The sequence below is a fragment of the Microtus oregoni genome, unplaced genomic scaffold (assembly GCF_018167655.1).
Source record: "Microtus oregoni isolate MIOR12 unplaced genomic scaffold, Mior012 000011F_ref0000422, whole genome shotgun sequence".
Classification (NCBI taxonomy): domain Eukaryota; kingdom Metazoa; phylum Chordata; class Mammalia; order Rodentia; family Cricetidae; genus Microtus; species Microtus oregoni.
Genome location: NW_024543070.1, coordinates 11836072 through 11855641, shown reverse-complemented (window position 1 = coordinate 11855641; position 19570 = coordinate 11836072). Strand labels below are relative to the sequence as shown.

Below are 19570 nucleotides of genomic sequence, written 5' to 3'. Positions count from 1 at the left end.
CAGGGTTCAAGCGAGAGATCCCTGAGGAAGAAGGCGGATAGCAACCAAGGAAGACAGCTGGTGTCAGCCTTGAACCTCCACATGCTCGCGCGCACACACACGTGCACGCGCACACACACGTGTACCCACAGATGGGAACTTGCACACACACCTCTACTCAAACCACACACACATACGTATGAGAGAAAGGCATTTCAAAGTCCCGAATGTATGTGTATAAGGCTGAGAGCCCTGACTTTTGGTTTAGGTCTCAGCCGTGAAATGGCAAGCAACAGAAAGACAGGGAGCACGTTGCTTTCTCTTTTGGATCCTGCATCAGATGTCAGGGCCCAGTGGCAAAGCAGATCCATGTCTCCTTTACAGATCCGGAGGCTGAACTTGGAAGTCCCCTCTTGGAGCTGTCACGGCACACAAGGAAGACAGCATGCTTGTGTCTAGCAAAGCCTCAGCAAATACTAGATTCCAGCAACTTGCTTGCCAAACACCTGCCCAGTCCTCCTTATTGTGTGTTCTGAAGATGAACTGAGGCATTATGTAAGAAGGCGTCCAGTGGGTGTTGCTCAATTATCATCATGATTATCTTGGGGACATAAGGATACTGAACAGGGAGACAGTCTTCTCCTGGGCTCCTTGGGTAACAAGTGATTGGATTTGAAAGAGCATCTTCCATTAAAGAAAAAAATAAGCCAGATTTGCATTCTTGCTTTAAAAAAGCTCAGCCTCTCAGAAATAAAACAGGATGGGTTCGTTACACAGTGAGGATTAATTAGCTGTCGGGTATTATTAAATGTCCCTACTCTTGAGACCCACGTGGAATCGGATACTGTGAAAATGAGCAAGTGGGAATCATCGTGGGGGTGGCTGGGTGGGAGACACAATCGCTGGCAGTGCAGATTTCAAGAGCTGAACATTGGTAGATTACGGTCTGACTGATGTCATATCGGAGCGCTCTCTGGTGGGGTCATGGTCCCGAACCCAGGGTTCCTAGGGCTGCGGGTGGTAGTGGTTTTTTTGTTTATTTGTTTGTTTTGTTGTTTTCAGCTTCTTTCTCCATCATGATGGAAAAGGAAGGGAGAATGGCCCTTCTGGAGCTTTAAAGGGGAGACTGTGAAAGATGTGGCTATTTACATGAAATAGGTGCTATTTTCAGGCCTCAGAGTGAGGAGTTGAGTGAAACATGGGTAAAATAATTTTATAGCAAATATGTCTCCTAAATTATTATAATTATGGCCCACATGATTGAAAAGTAACAGCTCAAAAAAAATTCACAATTCTAAGGGAGTTGGTGGATGCTAAAACCCAGTGACCACCAACCCTGGTGTTTTAACAAGTGCCAGTGTCAAGTGTCAAAAATGCAAATTGGGTCTCAGAATGAGATTTTTTTCCCAACCCTCTGCTTGGCAGCTTAAACATACGGTGAAAAAAACGGAGTGTCTTGTCCAGTGCCACACCGCTGTTATTAACAACTGGAGTTTGAACTGTTATTTTCTAACTGGTAACCATACCTCAGGGCCTCTGTCAGGGTGATGGGGGCCCACTTCATTAGCATCATTGTCTTTGCCTCAGTCATTCTCGCTCTCTACTCCAGAGGGAATGTAAATAGGCCTTCTTTCCTCCCTCACTGGGATGGAGCCTCCAGGGGGTTAGGCACAGATCTCCGGAATCCCACAGCATGCCATTGGCAATGGGGAACCACAGTGGGCACTACAGATGGCCTCTGAAAAATTTCATGCACGTAGCAAACAAAGGCAGATGTATCAGTTAACACATTAAAGATAATTTCAGAGGCACCAAAACGCATTGATGTCACATTAAGAAATGAAAACAAAGTACTTCCCCCTTGGAATAATTTGATCAAGACTGAGCCCAAATTTAAATTTTTCGCTTCTCTCCCTGTATCTTCCCATCTGTCTGTAGCTTGTGGTTACTGGTCTGTCTGTTGTATGTATGTGTGTACATGTGCCTGATGTCTGTCTGTCCCTCAAAAAGTGGGGTTTCTTTGTCATTAATGAACAGCTCAGAAAATGTGGCATGGGAAAGAGAAGAGGGAACTTTATAGAACTATTTAATTTCACAAGGGGAAAAGTTGGTATTCTCAACTGATCCAGAACAGCAAATAATACTGCAGACGTTATCAACCTAAACCCGTTTTGCTTCCAACATTTATGGTGGATGTTTGCTTTTTAAAGTCGCTTTCAGCCCATTGGCTGCTTCCAGCAAATGATTACCACAACACACATGTACACAGAGGCATTACTCTGGGCCCAGGGTATGGAAAAGTATGTAATTTAAGATTGGCTATGCTTTAGTCTTGGTTCTAAAAGATGATTATGTGGGCAATCCCAGGCATACTAAGATTGTTTACATTGCTCTCTTAAAGGCAGGTTAACCTTAAACAGGTCAAGCACATAGGAGGACAGCAAGGAAGGACATAGTCTGAAATGGTCGCAAGGTGTATTAACGTGGTTTCAAGGTCTGGAAAAGTTTATAGTCTCTTTGCATGCAAGAGATGTTTTCAGAACAATGTATCACTACAGGCAGAGCCCTTGGCAGAACTCAGGGGCACCTAGTCCATTTGTTTTCCTCCCAGGATTGCCATGCTCCAGGGGACAAAAGACAGTCTGAATTCCTGTCTGATTTCCAGCAAGGTGTTTACTTATCCACAAGTAACGTTTGGAATGAATAAAACAGTATTAAAACAAAAGCTGACTTTCTCTCTCACATACACATACAGGCCTGTTATCAAGGAGGGTCAGAAAAGTGATGCTGACACCGTGGTGATGGTGAGGATGCTGATGGTAATGATGGCTGGTGATGCTGATGCTGACGGTAACACTAAATAGGCAGCTAACTTGGAGCGTTCTCTGGGTGCCAGATACCACATAGGGGAAGCTCTTGGTCTCTCACACACGGTGTCTCATTGAATCTCATCTGAACTCCAGTGAAGAGTGACCACTGTCATCTGTGTCTTAACTGATGATAAGTCATGATGGAGATAGGTCACTGGAGATACAAGGCTTCAAGCCAAAGGCCCACCATCACCAGCCAGAGTTGAGCAGGGTCATACTTTTCACCCTCTCCAGCCCACCAGCACCTTCCTAGCCATCATTATGCTTTTTATGACGGCGGGGCAGGTTGAAACCTCCCCAACCTGGTCTGGTGCAGAAATGGGGAGGCGGCATCAAGACACAGCGACCACTGAGTGTGAGCTCAGGAGGAACACAACTAAAGACACGGTGCCCATCAGTACGGGAAGCCCCAGTGGCCTAGCGCTGGGGCCAGCAGTGTTCGAAAGCGTTTGAGGAATAGATAGATGGATAAATGAATGGGCCCGTGAGCCGATAATCACAATGCTCACTTTTGCTTGTGGAGCTAGAGTGACACCTTTTCTCTCCACCCACGCGTGCTTTCCCGTGACCCCTCTTTCAGGCTTAGTCCTCTGGCGTCTGGAAGCACATAGTTTACAGTTCTAAAGTCCTGCGGGGTTAGAACTGGTCCCGCTATGGCCTTGCTTTACTGTTTACACTGAGCAGATTCAAAGCAAACCATCCAGTCTTAAACCACTTTTACCTACAGCTAGAGCGGCGGTTCTCAACCTGTGGGTCTCGACCCCTTTTGGGGTTGAGTGACCCTTTCACAGGGGTCTCCTAAGAGCATTGGGAAGCACAGGTATTTACATTATGATTTATAACAGTAGCAAAATTACAGTTACGAAGGAGCAATGAAATAATTTTATGTTCGGGGGTCGCCACACCATGGGGAGCTGTATTATAGGGTTGGAGCGTCAGGAAGGTTGAGAACCACTGCACTAGACAGTCTTCTCTTAATGGCCCATTTTTAGAAATCTATTATACTAGCACCTCCCCCTGAGGCCTTTCCTGGCCTCCAGAACCAAATGCCATTTCTTTCTCCATTGCACAAACTCTCAATCTCCGTCTGTACATTTGTCTTACTCTGCAGACTGAGGGCCGTTTGAGTGTGAGTCCTGTAATAGCTCTCTTCTTACCAGGCTATACACATCTGGAGGGCCCTAAGGAAGCCACACAGACAGAGAGCAAAGTCTACACACATGCCATGCGTAACAGCAACAGGGGAAGGGCCTTCCGCCTTTAGTTCACAGACACTAGGATTTCTGGCCAGTGTTGCAGGGGGAGAATGGAAAAGAAACCTGTCGGGACCGAAGTTCAAAAGCATTAGGCGAATGCTGTGTATTAAATGCAGTTTCTTCCCCAAATGCTCATGTGTGGAAGGTCTGGTCACCATGTGGTGGAGGATCTAATCACCAAAGGTGATTAATCAAACAGGCTCTCTTCAACCATAGTCAATCTCTTGTCGGGTTCATAATTTGGTGGAATTATTGGAAGAGGGGGCCTGGTTGGAGAGAGGAGATCTAAGGACTTGTCTTTGGAGGGTATCTTGTCTCTGACTTCATCCTGTCTGTCTGTCCCTTTGTGTTTGGACCACTATGAAGTGAGTCCACTCTACATATGCCGTTACTGCTGTTACTGCTTCCTCAGCACAGCCTGAAGGCAATGGACTCAGCAGGCCCTGGACAAAAATCTCCGAAACTGTGGGCTAAAATAAACAATTTGTCCTTCAAATAGTTTCTGTCAGATAAAATAGCACAGGAACAACATCTGACAAACACAAGAGCCGGGTAAGGTTCTGATAAGTGGCAGAGTTTGAACCTAGGTCTGTTAGATACGGATGCTTGGGTTCTCCTGAGCAAACCTTCCAACCTAGCAGCTTTGTGCCCCTTCTGCCAACTACAGAAGGTATTCAAGACATGCTAGATAATGTAAATAGACAGGCCAAGAATACAGCAACGGATGGCAGTGGCCATGTGGCAAGTCCTTAGGGACAAAGGAGAAACATGGATTTGTAGTCATTAGGGCCTGGCACCTTTCCCATCCCTCCATCTGCCACCAGACTCAAGCAGGCTGGGGCTCTGCCCAGTGCCTTCAACCACATATTATAGTTGTAATTTGCTGCTGTGGCCAGCATGTGCCCAACTTTAGGGGGGCATTTCCCTGCCCCTGGTAACCCAGACTGCCAAAAGGCATGGCTGGAACAGCCAAGCCACTCACCCGCAGGGTCGTGATGGTAGCAGGATCCCGGAGCCGGCCTTCCTCATCTTTCAGGTTGTAGCCTTCTGGCCTCTTATCGCGCTCACTGACTTTCCACAGCTTCACAGTTTTATCTGTGGAAGGCAACCAGAAGTAAGGATGGCAGGACAAGGAAGTCTCCTCTGGGGATGGGAGATGGGGTGCTGGTGGCCAAGGTAATGATGGGAAGATGGGCTATAGGAGTCAGCTCTCGAAAGTGCTGTCCTGTGCACATCCCATGCCATTTGAAGGAAAAGTTCACAAGGCAAGACAAAAACACAGACTATGTTGGGACAAATGGCTTTCTCTGATGACATGTTGTGAAACATACATTTTACATTTTAATTTGACTCATTTAATATTGACTGAAGCTGAATGAGAATAGTCACATAGATAGAGTTCACTGTGTAACTGTTAGTACATGGAAATGAATATAATGTTCATGATCTCTCTGGGCGCTAACCATCTCTATTTTTAGCATCCACACTTCTTAGACACTGGAAATTTCTGTTTTTTTCTGGTCCTGTACCTGTTCAGTCCCAAAGAATCACACAAAGGCTTATAACAATTATAAACTGTTTTGCCTATTAGCTCAGGCTTATTCTTAACTCTTACAGCTTAAAGTAATCCATAATTCTTGTCTATGTTTATCCATGTGACTTGGTACCTTTTCTCAGTAAGGCATTCTCATCTTACTTCTTCTGCATCCAGCTTGGAACTGCATCTCTACCTTTGCTCTTCCCAGAATTCTCTTAGTCTGGTCGCCCTGCCTAGACTTTCTGCCTGGCTACTGGCCTAGCAGCATTTTATTAAATTAATACAAATGACAAATCTTTACAATGTACAAGAGCATTATCCCACATTAGGTCCTCGCCATGCCCCCAACATCCCTTCATAACCTCACGCTCTTGACTTCCTCAACCCTCTCGTATTGCTGATCACACTGTTCCCAAACTCCTTTGGCTTCCTTCTATGCCATCTATCTATCTATCTATCTATCTATCTATCTATCTATCTATCTATCTATCTTTTATCTAATCTATCTGGCACTGAGGGTTAAACCCAGGACGCATAGATGCTCCAAAAGTTCTCTGCCATTGAATTACTTCCCCATGACCTTTTCACATGACTTACTCATTTTTTTTATGTTCCAGCCTGAGAGTAGCTTATATAGAGCTCATATACAAACGGCTGCATTCTAATTCTCCATTCTCCATTCTGTCTTTGTTTTTGATCACTTGCTCTGACTTTCCCTCCTCTCTCTCCTTCTTTTCTTCTATATAGTACACTTCCCTATCAATTGGCTAAGCTGGTCAATGATTTATTTATTTATCTGTCACTAGAAATTTCTGGAGTTTTATCTGTCATATTCATCACCATTATTACAGTATTTAGAGGTACCTGGGGTATCGTTCAGGCTCAATAATATCAATATCCATTATCAAATATATATTGGTCTGAATGTGAATGGATCTTCTCTCTGTAAGAGTGTCTTTTATAATATTCAGGGAAATAAAATGATGTAGAGATAAAACAAAAACGCTTTTATCAGAAGGAGGGCATAACTCAGTTGTCCCTGAGTATCAGTCCCTCCACTCTCTTCTGTCCTGTCCTGTCCTGTCCTCTCCTCTCCTTTCTCCTCCCCTTCTCTCTTCTTCCCTCTGTTCTTCCATCCACCCTCTCTCTTTTCCTTCTTGCTGCTTCCTGATAGTTCCAGGATATAAACTAAAGTCTAGACTGTCCTATTACCTTGCATCTCTTGATGACACCTGCTCTTTTCCATAGCACTGAAACAAACATGAGAACTCCAATCCCTCCAGGTGCTGACAGCTCAGGGTAATGATGGTGGTGAACTGGGACTCTGGGGAACTGGCAAGGCATGCTCCACCCAGGATTTCAATTCTGTATTTTTAGAAGACATGTTTTGGCTAAGTCAGTCTTGTCTGTGTGCCATATGGCCTTGAACACCTTCCTTATCAGATCACACATTTGCAGTCTGTGATTGTCTTCATCTTTCCTTCTGAAAAGCAGGGACACACTTGATTTCTCTGTATTTGTCTGTTAGACAGGATTTGTTGTGAGATACTGTAGGGCTTAATTTTCACTTCTGCCTTAGACAGCTGTTAGGTCTCAAACCCAGGACAAACAGCTGAGATGCCTATTGGCATAAGAAAACAGATTTCTGGTTGCCAGGTTCTCCCAGAACCCTTTAGTTCTTACCTGTTACAGGGTCTTCCTGGCTAGCATATCCTGTCTCTACCCTGAATTCTCCAGCACAGGGCTGGGCTCCCCCTTTTCCTAGGTCCTCTGGCTTCTATATAACTCAAGCCATTTTGACTGTACCAGTCTCTTGGCCCAGGTTGCCACCTCTTGGTCGGTGACTCCTCTTTGGCCCTTCCTCTCTCTTCCCAGCTCAGTCTGGCCATGTTAATGCTGGATTCTTCTAGATGTCTCTGTCTCTGCTTCTGGCTGTTTTCTTCCTCATATCTACAAGAAATCTCCTCCAACATACCTAGGAAGAGTTACGTCCTTCTCTCTTTCCCCTCCCCCCATCTCTCTCTTTTTCAACTGCTACATGGCCAAGGACTATGGTCCTTGTAAGAAGGTACACACAAAACAGTCCTGGGGAATGATCGTAAGGAGATAAGGGTGTGCAGAGTGCCCACTTAAATCTCAGTTCAGTATACATTCACATATTTCCATATTCCACAGGTGTCGCTCTGCATGCCGTTTTATTATACACTGGTGGAAATGCCATCTTTCTCATGGGAATCTTAGGATAAAATGAATCAGCAAGTTTAATCTCTCAACATGGTGTCTAAACAGCAGCTGTCATTAGAATTAGCAACGCCGAGCCACAACTCGACAGTAATAGCAGGGTACGCTCTTGCCTTGAGCGTCGTCCCACAAGGATGTCTACACATCCGTGTCTTCTGGGGGAGAAAAGCTGACCCGCTAAACTGCTCTTAATGGGATTCTTTGGCCTTCTGTCCTGTCTCATTTCTCCACTGCTCACCAGGCTCCACACTATCACCTCCCAGGTCTTCCCTTCTAGGAGGACCACTCTTGCCAGCAAAGGCACACGGTTCCTCAGTAGTTCACACCTTCACATCTTGTTCTTAGAGATCTCAAAAGTACTATGCTGTGGGCTCTCAGCAGCAGTAGTGATATTTTAGTGAAAACCCACCTCCATACACACGGGTATTATTTGGGCTCTCAAGCCTATCCTCTCATGGTTGGTGAGGCTGCTCCTCGCAGGATCCATGGTTCTCATCCATGTGCTGGGAGGAGGGCCTTTCCAAGCTGTGGGCTGAATTTAGAACTTTCTAGCTCTGTGCTCACATCCCTCTTGTCCCAAGCTCTCTTGAGACCCTGCTCACGTGAAGCTGCTTTTTTTAGAGCGAGAAGGTTAAACATGGACCACCGTATTTATGCAGTCACTTGATCTGCTCCTCATCAGCTGTGGCTGAGAACAACCCACAAGCCAGTGAACTTCATCACCAAATACTTGCTGTTGTTTGTCTTTGAAGCGTGTCCAAATCTAGTTACTTGCAAGGCATTTTATCTTGTATTTTATATTTTAAATGATTAATTGCCATAGAGAAAAATAGAAATCACAAGCAAAACACCAGGATCAAACTTGCCTGTATGACCTCCAGTTAGGGATAAACCACAATCAGCGTTCTGTATATATTGTTTTTGATTTTTGGATGGGGTCTCCCTGTGTAGCTCTGGCTGTCCTGGAACAGAGACCTACGTCATCAGCCTGCCTAGTGCTGGGATTAAAGATGTGCTGCCCCATGGCCATCTCTTGTGCATACTCCTATATTTTCTGTATGCAGTAATTTGTGGTAAGGAACTACAATAATAGTAAGTATTTATAATAACATTATGCATTTAATCAGTTTCTTTCTTTTATTATATAAGAGGTACATGCCATTGCAATTGGAAAGTGAAAATGACCAGAAAAGTTAGAAAAGAAAAGCTTCTCTCAGTTCCAGTGGACTAAGATTATGGTGTACAGTTTCTGTAGTCTTCCACTATTTCCTGACTTAAGCCTTCTAATAAGCCCTATACTATATAGGTGATATCTGGATTGTATATTTATACCAACAGCTATCCACATACTGTGTTTACAGATGCTATTACATGTAATCTAGTACTCTCTAGGATATATAATTTGTAGTAAGAATCTGTTAACAACTATAAATCTAACAGTGGGAGACTTATTATTAAGATACAGAAGACTGAAATCACATGAGGAAATAATAAGAAGTCATTAGAACACAGAAGAATCAGACCATACAAGGAAGTCATATGCAGTCATTAAAAATTATGCAGTATTTTAATAAAATATCGGTTAGGAAAACATTCTTGTTGCTGTATTATTAAATTTAACAGCCTGCTTTAAAAACACCTTGAAGAAGAGATCATATTTCTGTTAATAGAACATTATTTATGTCTTTTTTTCTTTAAGAGACATGAGTAGTAGTTCTCCCCGTACCTGAACACCTTTGCTTTGTGTCTGGGTATTTTTTAAATTTTCACAATGAGCACCGTAGTGCTCTGCCTGACATAAGCAGTCAGGCAGGAGGAGTAACCCAAGCAGAGCAATGTGTCTTTGTGTGGCAGATCTCTTCAAGGTCTATTTCACTATGGAATGCTCGCTTTATTTGTCTTTAAAAGTTACGACGCTGAGGACACAGTCTAGTAGAATTAGTAACTATACTCAACTAATGAGATAAGCACCCTTTCCCTCCAAAAAGATAATTGATGGAATTCAATCCAGTTCCCCAAGGTTGTGCTGCCTGGGGTCATACTTGCCTATATTATCACAGCATTTTCATTTGACTCAGAAATCTTGAAGCTTTGTGTGTGGGGGGGAACCCCAAGAAGCATGTAGCTGTTAATGTGAGAAATGGCTTTTCCTTTCTCTTGCCTTGTTCTCTGAGTAGTTTATCATCACTTGTGGCAGCTTTAAACACAACCTTATCATTTATCTTCATTTTCTCTCTTATATAGTAATTCCCATTGTCTTCCACTAATTTTTGAATGTTAACCTATTTGGCTTAGGGGAAGATGTTCAACCTTAATATTAGTTTAGAAAAGAAAAGCGCATATGAACATGGGAATTTTTCTTCGAAGAGTCATTCTGAGATGCAATTGGCATTTGAAATAGCATCCCAAATGGGAAGATAATATCCTTGTTAATCAAAAAACTATTTAAAAACTCAATTAACAGAACATTATGCTATATAATTAATCTTCATTGAATTTCACTTTCTTTCCCATCCCCCCCCCCCACAAAGTAGTTAATAAGCCTTTGGATTTTATTGCAATAATCAATAGGCTAAATTTCATACTATAATGTAACCTAGATATGGAAGACAACCAGACACTTCTTCGATACTGAACTAATTACATGAAAACCCACCATAAGTCTCCTTCACAGTAATGTGTGATAACAGAGTCTCGGAGTGAGACTTGAACAGAAAAGAAAAAAAATCACAAGAGAATAAATGGAAATAAGATGAGGTGATTTGGCCTCCAAGAGATCAGGGTTCCAAAGGGTAAACAGAACAATAAAAGCAGTTACAAGAAGGAATGAAATTAACTGGAATATAAAAAAAAAAATCAGAGACATAGACACCTGATCATCCTGAGGCACGCTTGAATCACTCCCAAACAGCTAATCAAGAGTGGTCACATTTCAGATCTGTACCCTGGCTTTATATTGGAGGGGTTGGAGGATCATCTGCTTTACATTCTCTTCTCCTTTTTTCTATAAGATTGACCTATGACTCACAGTATATACTTTCAAAATTAAATATGATAAAAGGGACAAATTTACAAGTGACCCACAGTGAACAGTCAAGGCTTAGTAACAGGAAGCCCTTGGCTGTGTGTCTTTCTCATCTTTAACAAGATCATATGCTTGGTTGTGTCCTAGACATTGCCTGCATTTTTCTGTACTTGATGCGAGACTCTTGAGACATACAAGCATGTATTCATCACAGACTCACACACATGATGAAATGAGTCATTCTTTAACCTCTTTGCTTGGGCAGCGGTCTGTAATTCTCTCTTAATCCTCGTGTTACCCTTTCCTGTTAAGCATTCTTCAGTAGTGACTGAATTTCAAACTGGTTTTGGAATTTTTTTTTTTAACCCTCAAGAAAGGGGTTAAAATTCTGAATTCGGAGTGAATATGGGACCTGGCTTTATTCACCTGCCAGCATCCTTTCTTCTCTATGGGTTATCAATTCTCCCTACACCTATAGAACAGGGAGAGTTTGAAGGCAGATAAAGAGACTTTTTCTTGATCAGTTTTAGGGAGCATCCCTAGCTCCTCTGGTCTTGTGCTCCTGGTCCAGAACTTGATTTTCGCAGATACACAGACATCTGTTTTGCAGGCCCTAAAATATATTCAGGGATTAATAACTATTTTTTCAAAATGCCGACGGCATGTTGAGTTTCCCGAAATGCGTTCCCAGAATAACATGCGATGAATCTTAAGACAGGAAGTCACACCCCCTCAAACACCTGCAAGCAATCTCCATTAGGAAACTGCAGATAACGGGTTCCACAAAAATTGGGTCATAAATTGGATATTTATAAAAAGAATAGCTACTATTTACTGAGCCCAACTCTGCGTGTGCCATGATTTTTGCTAAACATCTTGCAAACAGGGTTTCTAAGTTTTTCACAAGCCCTTAAGGGACGGAGGAACACTGAGGTTAAGAGAGTCTTACAGGTCTGGTTGACTGTCTCTGAAAATATTAAACATGAGAAAGGAAATCACTTGCACATACCATTGGTCGACAGGAGAAAGTAAGCCGCGTTCTGCTGCGGGAGCCATCTTATCTTATTAATTTTTTCTTCTATCTCTAAACTCTTCAGGTAATCGAACTCGGGTTCATGGCTCTGGAATGTGCTGTAAACATTGTATTCACCCCTACGGTGAACCTGGTTTTTACTCTGTAGGACGGTAGAACACACACATAGAAAATTAAGACCATTTAAAGCAAGTGCCAACTCTTTTTTCCCTCTGAGCAAAGCGGTTAGGGGTGGGCTGGCAGGCTACATCACAGCGTGGGGAGGCCAAGATCATGGCAGTCATAGATTCAGCTTTAGTGTACTGGTTCCCAAAGCATGCACTCTGTTGGCTAATAACAGAAACATACACACACACACACACACACACACACACACACACACTACGCACTTTTATAAATGATATCTTTAAACTATATTAACACAAAGTGTATATCATAACATATACATAGAAACAGAAGGTGCCGGGTGTGGTGGTGCACAACCTTAATCCCAGCACTTGGGAGGGCAAGGCAGGTAGATCTCTGAATTTGAGGCAAGCCTAGTCTACAAAGAGAGTTCCAGGACAGCCAGGGCTGTTACACAAAGAAACCCTGTCAAAAAACAAACAAAACAAAACAAAAAACAAACAACAAACAGAAAACAAAGAAGCAAGAAAGAAAAGAAAAGGAAAGGAAACAAGTTAAAATAGGATAAGACTTTGCAATCAATATAAATAGAAGATCTAATATTCGAATCTGCAGATGCTCACACATACTTATAACAATCCCTATGAAAGGTACAGAGTGGTGGCAACTTTCAGTGCTCACGGGATCGCTGAGACATAGGCAGATCTGAGAGAGGGACCCTAGAGGCTCAGGGCTGTAAGTGACTCTTTCAAAGTCACACAGCAATTGTGGTGCGGATTTGGACATGGGTTCCTCCCACCTCCATTTTATCCAGTGTCGTGATGAAAGGGCCATCTGCACATGAGTGCCATCTGCATCAGGAGGAGAAGAATGGACTTTACCTCCTTCTTTCCCCTAGCACTAATTATGCAAAGTGCAAACAGCAGGCACTAAATAAATGATGAGACACAGGAGCACAAAGCCAAGGGCCTGAAGTCACAGAAAAAGGTGAAGAGGAGGAAAAAGCCTCTTGAAGAGGACAGAGAGAGAGAGACAATAGGGAAGATGGATGGCAGGTATTTTAGAACCGTGCCACCCAAATCGTGTCTCGAGATTTGGCTTTGAAAAATCTGTTCAAAAATTAAAATTTGGGTTTCATTAAACATATTTTAAATAGAAGTTTGATTTTTAAAGAAAAGGGTCCATTTAAAATATATGATCTTAAACGGAAACAGGACACCCGGAGGCGTGTCTCAGCTTGCCTGGAAGTGGGTACTTCTGTTGAGTTTAGTGGCCTGCAGACACTGAGGACTGAGGTCCTTTGGAGCAGCTCTGGCGGGAGTGATAACACTATTAAAGGGTCACTGGCCTCAACTGATGCCACACGGTCTTTGTCAGACAAGCCATGTATGTGCCTGAGCCCCAAACTCTGCGGAAGCTGAACACTGAACTCCATGATCTCATCCTCGCTGATGTTTGTGTTCTGGTGAACCCACCCATACTGCTTTGGAAGGTGTGCCCCCCCATCATTCTCCTAATGAGTCAGGCTTCCCAAATTTCCCCGTAAATGAGAATAGGTGAAACCTATAAATAGTTAGCAGGAAATGCGGGGTGGAATATTACTGGCGACATGCAGCCTTGGGTAATTTATGCTAAATAGCTCTTCCAGTTCCCCTTAATCATAGCTGTGAACCTAATTGGATTTTTTTTTTTAAATTGGAGATTTGAAAATCAGTTTTCAAAGGACTTCAGATGCTGACACCCTCGATGCTCTCCTGCTAACTCACAGAGGACCGGTCCACCTTAACAAAAAATTTCTCAGAGGCTTGATTTGCTACCATCCAAATCAGACTGTCAAGTGTGTGTAGCATGTGCCAGACCAATTAGCACCAGACAGCTCTGGAAAAAGCAGGAAAAATTCCAGGTCACGAAGAGCGATTTAGTTCTTACTTGCCAACTACATTTTCATGTTTCTGGGGCCAATGTAATAGGCTGGGTGCCTGATTTAATGCTGAGTACTTGAATTTACACAGAACCCCCAAGGGATTATGAAGCCCTTATAGAAATTAATTGCAAATAACGTGCAATTACCAAATATATCACCCCTAAATGAGGCTTTCCTCTTTGGAGGGGGAGGTGTAATGCAAATGGCTTGGAGGCACAAGGCGGGCATTAAATTGCTAGGGAAGTCTCTTGTGGAGTCCTCCTCTTAACACCAGGCCTCCCCCACATCTCCCCAGTGCCCAGGGAATCTCGGAGGAAGACAGTGGCAGATGGGAGAGTGGCTAAAACACACACTACCCTGCTGGCAGGACTAGAGTGTGCCAGCAGAGGGCAAGGAAACCAAATTGGGCCATTCTGAGAAAACAGAGACAGGCCTGGGAGGGGGAGCATCCTCAACTCATGTGGGGGAAAGAGGATTTCTAGTGGAACCCAAGCCCCAGGAAGAAACCAGCCCCAGACGTGGCATGAGAGACGATACCCAGCACCACACTAACGTGCCATCTGTTGGGCCGAGAAGCCCTTTTGAAGGATTTCACCCTTTTGGTGGGCTGAGCATCATTTTCTTTATTGACCCGACATGCCCTCCTTACAGCTGTTGTCAAATAAAGCTATTTTCCTCTCCCAGATGTATTCTGGCAGTACCTGAAATGAAGGGAGATGGGATTTCAACACCCGGAGGACAGATCCCAAGACAACAGCTGGAGTTTGCTCCTCCAGAAGCACCTGTGGAATTGTGCAGGTCAGATGAGAACAGCTGCTGTTTTCCAAGGTTCACTATGCAGAAGGAGCCCTGCCCGGGGAGAGCCCTCTTAGGGGTGCTTTTGTGAGCTTGAACTTAGAACTGCGGATGCTAATGACTTTCTGGCAGTTTTACTTTGGTGAGCAAAGAGACAAGGCAAGGTTAAGGGTGACAGACACGTGAGGATTAAGGCACAGTGGGAGGCCTCCTCTTAAAAAGGGAAGAAAATGAGAATTTCCAAGTGGCTGACACTTACCTCCTGTTCTCGCTGAAATATTACAACCCGACCCCCCTTGTCCCCTGTCGCTAGTAACTCTCCCGTGTGGTTGAATTCTACCGTAGAGATAATGTCAGCTGAAAAGAAGAAGACAAAAGCAATTTGAGTAACGGCACACTTACTTCGAAAGGGTAGATAATAGACACACTTTCCTGTGCATTTAAGGGCTTAGGGCTCCGGCTGTGCAGTGGAATTTACAGGGTTTTATGTTCTGCATTTTAAGTACCACTTGAAGCAGCAGTTGGGAAAGCGAATTTCCTAGGTGGCCCCCACTGCACTCTGGGCTGCTCCTGGAATATCTGAGGCAAACTGAGGGGCAAGGCGTGTTCACACCCTTTGTTTTGTGGAAGAGAAAGTGATTTTTTTTTCCCTCATGGAAATGGCGGCTTCCTTTGCTAACTTTCACTGTCCACAGGCCCCTATTCCACTCTAGGAAGTCCCCACACAGGTGTCAGTGGGGTGGTTGGCGCTGGCTCTGATAACTGAGGGAAGCAGCCTGAGGATGTCAGTGCTGATGCCAAGCACAGAGAGCACAGGGGTCGCTGGGATATCTCATTCGCGTTCGAACTTCACCCAGGCTCTCCCTCTTGCCTCAGCCCAGAACCTCACCTAGTGATCACTCCCTTTTTCCAGGACAGGGTACTGGAGAGGCAGTGTCACAAGGTCAGAGAAAGGGGCAGGCGCTAGGAACACAGAGCATCCATAAGTGGAGAGGGAACATCAGCTTGAATGCGGGTCACCCCGGTGGCGCAAAGACAGGTGAATCACCCACGACTGGATTTATTAGGGCTAGTTTTTGAGACAATGTCTGGGGTTCATTTCCCCACTATCTTTCCCCCACATGACATCAGCAATTGGAGGGAACAAATGAGCTTAGAGATAAGGAGGAGAGAGCCTGAAAGAGAAGGGAAAGGAAAAAGAACAAGAGAGGCAAAGGATTGTGATTAAGCCTCTGACTGGGGGACCGGCTGAAGCTTGAACCTATGACAGCAAAGGCAAGGGCAAGGTGGAAAACCATGGCAACAGTTCCAAAGAACTCAAGTCTCATCTCTTGCTTGTGTATCATCATATTAGGATGCTCCTGGTATGCCGGCATTAGTTAGATAAATGACATAAAATTTCCCACCTGACAGCAGTGTCTTTTCCATACATGAAAATATTCTTAATTCTCACCCTTTGTGCAGAAGTAGAGAGAGTCATACATTTTATTTTGACCCCATCAGTAGTCAGTTCAAACTCCACAGGGAAAAGAACATGGAAAAAGCAGTCCCTTTTAAGGAGCAGGTGCAACATGGCACATGCTGTCTGAGCTCCTCAATCTTTAAGGAATTGGCACCCAGACATCTACATCTTAATGTAAATACCGCAAATTCTATATACCGACAATATTTTTTTCAACATGTGACAGTAGAAATAAATTTTTCCTGTTATGAGACAGGGTCTCTCTGGGTAGTCCAGGTTTGACCTGATGTCAGAGATACTGCAGACTAGTCTCCAACTTGACAGCTTCCTGCTTCCCCTTCCTGAGAACCGAGGTTTGGGGGTGTGTCACCAAGTTCAGGGCTAATAAAGGAAATCTTGTCTGCAGGCTGAGGGGGAGGCTCAGCGGGTAAAGTACCTATTGTGTAAGCCTGAGGACCCAAACTTGGGCTCTCAGAGCTCACACAGGAGGATAGTGTGGCATTCCCATCTCCCATTTCAGCACTGGGCGGTAGAGATGGAGGTCCTGGGACCTCGCTGGCCAGCTAGTCTAGCCGATTGGTGAGCCCCAGGTTCAGTGAAAGACTCATCTCAAAAAATAAGGAAGGAGAGGGGTTCAGTATGAGTGGGAGGGGATAAGAGAGGGTATGTATGATCAAAATACATTACATATATATATCAAACTGTAAAATAATAATTTTAATAAATATTAAAAATATAGAGAGAGATAGAGGAAGATGTCAGATAACAACCTCTGACACATGGGGGTGTGTTTGCACATCTATACAAATACCATGCTCACACAGGCATATCCCCTTCACACACTAATCTCATCTATGGGTTGCATGTGGTTTGTGGGTCAAGTGTCTATGATTTCTGGCTTTTAACCATCTTCAATGTAGATAAGTCAACCTCATTCCTTATTGATCTAAACTGGAAATCAATTCCATTTTCTCAGGAAATGAAGCACAGAATAAGCAGCATGGTTGCTAAGCTTGGAAGGCCAATTCCTAAATCAGGAACTCACAAACGAAGGCAGAGCAGAGCATGGCTGGAGAACTGGCCACTTGTCCTCCTTAAAGCTCGGGTATCTTAACAGTTTACTCTTTGCTTGGAGGACAGAAGTCAGCTGCTAGCTGTCGGCAATTGCCTTAGAATGCTCTCTCCGAGACGTACCGAGGGCTAGTGTGTGCGACCAGCATCTCTACTGCTTCTGGCCTTTCTGTGAGGACAGAAATAGCTTTCTGATCTGCTTAGAACATAAGGTGGGCTCAACTGTCTCTTTTCTCTTTCTAGCTTCTGTCAAGTCCTAAGTAATGAATCATGACTCTCACACTGTTCAAACACTAACAGAGAGAGTCAGAGAGAGAGAGAGACAGAGATAGAGACAGACATAGAGAGACAGAGGATGTGTGAGCAATGACAAGGTGGTAGGGAGACCTGGCTAGGAACAAACCATGTCAACTTCACTTCACCTTTATTTTGTTTTGCGTTGTCTCAGATAGGCCTCGATATGCAGGTCAGGCTCACTTTGAACTCGCCAAATGGCCTAAAGCCTGGCCTCAAACTCCTGATCTTTCTGCCCCAGCCTCTGGAGTGTCATGGTTACCAGTGTGTGCCGTCATGTCTGGCTCACTGGGGCTGAGTTTTAATGTTCTGCTTCTGTGCAGCTCATGCCCTTGCCTTGGGCAGCAACGTTGACACACAGAACTCTGGACTGTGGGCTAGGCAGCCTCTCCACCGAGAGCTGAGGGTGAGCTCTTTCCTTTGGGTGAGGTTAGGTATCAACATAGTTAAGTTCAAACATGAGCCCTGGTTCATCTCTCAACAAAAGGCCACTCTCAGCAAAGCAAAAGCTACTTGTGAAGACGTGACTCTACTCAGACTCTGAAATGTCTTTCCTTAAAATCTAAATCACTGAAAATAGGACAGGATTCAAGTTGAAATCACATAACCCCAGCCAGCACCACTAGAACCATCCATAATAAAATATAAGGTATTGCCCTAGACCATAAAATATTTCTCACTTATGTTGCAATTGTCCTCATTGTTCAGGCCTCTGCCTTCCTTGAGAACCTTGCGAGAGAAAGAGCTACTTGAATGGCCGGAGCATGCAATTCCTCTATCCTCTTTCAAAGACTTTTGATTTGTTAGAATCCTACCAGCCAACCTGGAGGGGATAGGAGGCTGCTGCAGATCAGTTGATATCTGTTTTGAACTTTCCTGCTTCCTGACTCATTTATCACCGCTAAGCAGCTAGGTAGAGCTGGAAGACTTCACTGTCCCATCCATCTCTACTTATCTCTGTCTCTGACTGCCTAATAATTGATAGAAAACTCATGAATCACCTTCACATTCCAATTTCCAAATACCGGGACTTCAGATGCCCATTTTCTTGTGTTTGAAACATGCTGTTCATAGAGCAAACCTTGGCTGCTCAAGACAGGCGGACTTCTGTGAGCCTGGAAAGACGGGGAACTGGGCCCAACCGTAAGCTAGCAAACGTCGCTACAGCAACCTCATCCTAAATCGTGATTGACAGAAATCAATCCTTCCCAGGGCATATGACTCTCACCATAGATAAGTTTATAGGACAACTCAATATTGCACTAAATTTCATTTCAATATAATTGCACTGCCGGGTATGAAATTAAAACCTGAAGCATTTCCCCTCTAATTTCTATATGGGTGGTGATAAAGCACACACTGGCTGAGAAACAAAAGCCCCAGACAGTGCCTGGGGTCAAATGTGGTTAAAGGGTTTTCTCAAGGAAACCCTGTGTGGTATGAGACTGGCCGTGCTCCCCACCTATTCGTGCTGATTTAATTTCCACAACACAGTGGCCTGCTAACCCTGTTTCTAGCTCAATTGGCGCCGCGAAGACTGACTTTTTTCTTTTAAAAAAATCAATCTGGGGATCTTACAAAAGTTTCACACTAGTAATTTTCTACATCAAGTCTGCATTTACCTGAACAATGGATATTGACTCGGCAGTTGTATTCACAAGATGGGAGGCTGAGGGGGAACAGAGGGAGCCCTGAAATTATGGCCTAGTCTCCCATAGTGTCTCCCCAGGCTGGAGTCAGAACAGAGTACCTGGTCAAAAGAGATGCGTGTGTGACTGGGTGACATATGGACTGGGGTGGCATTTTGATCAAAAGGACAATGTGGCTTATACTCAGAGTCCCAGGGCCCACTGGTGGAGCTATTGCACTGTCCAGGTCGCTAGTACTGCCTCTAACATCAATCATGGTGATAGAAATGAACAGGTAATGAGGTCAAGCCTTATCTTTCATCTAAAAC

General features: G+C 44.1%; 1 protein-coding gene across 4 annotated transcripts in view; it reads right to left on the bottom strand.

Moving 5' to 3' along the window:
• Nucleotides 1-19570, bottom strand: part of LOC121453633 (serine/threonine-protein phosphatase 2A 55 kDa regulatory subunit B beta isoform) — a 401554-nt gene that overhangs the window by 80677 nt on the left and 301307 nt on the right. For 3 of the 4 annotated variants that reach the window (XM_041660531.1, XM_041660532.1, XM_041660533.1), the window contains 3 exons: nucleotides 15046-15143; nucleotides 11918-12083; nucleotides 5088-5200 (listed from right to left, as the gene is read on the bottom strand). In XM_041660531.1, the coding sequence (XP_041516465.1) occupies nucleotides 5088-5200; nucleotides 11918-12083; nucleotides 15046-15143 (377 nt within the window). Of the gene's footprint in view, nucleotides 1-5087; nucleotides 5201-11917; nucleotides 12084-14692; nucleotides 14759-15045; nucleotides 15144-19570 lie in introns of those variants that run through there. The other variant, XM_041660534.1, reaches the window with a different exon arrangement.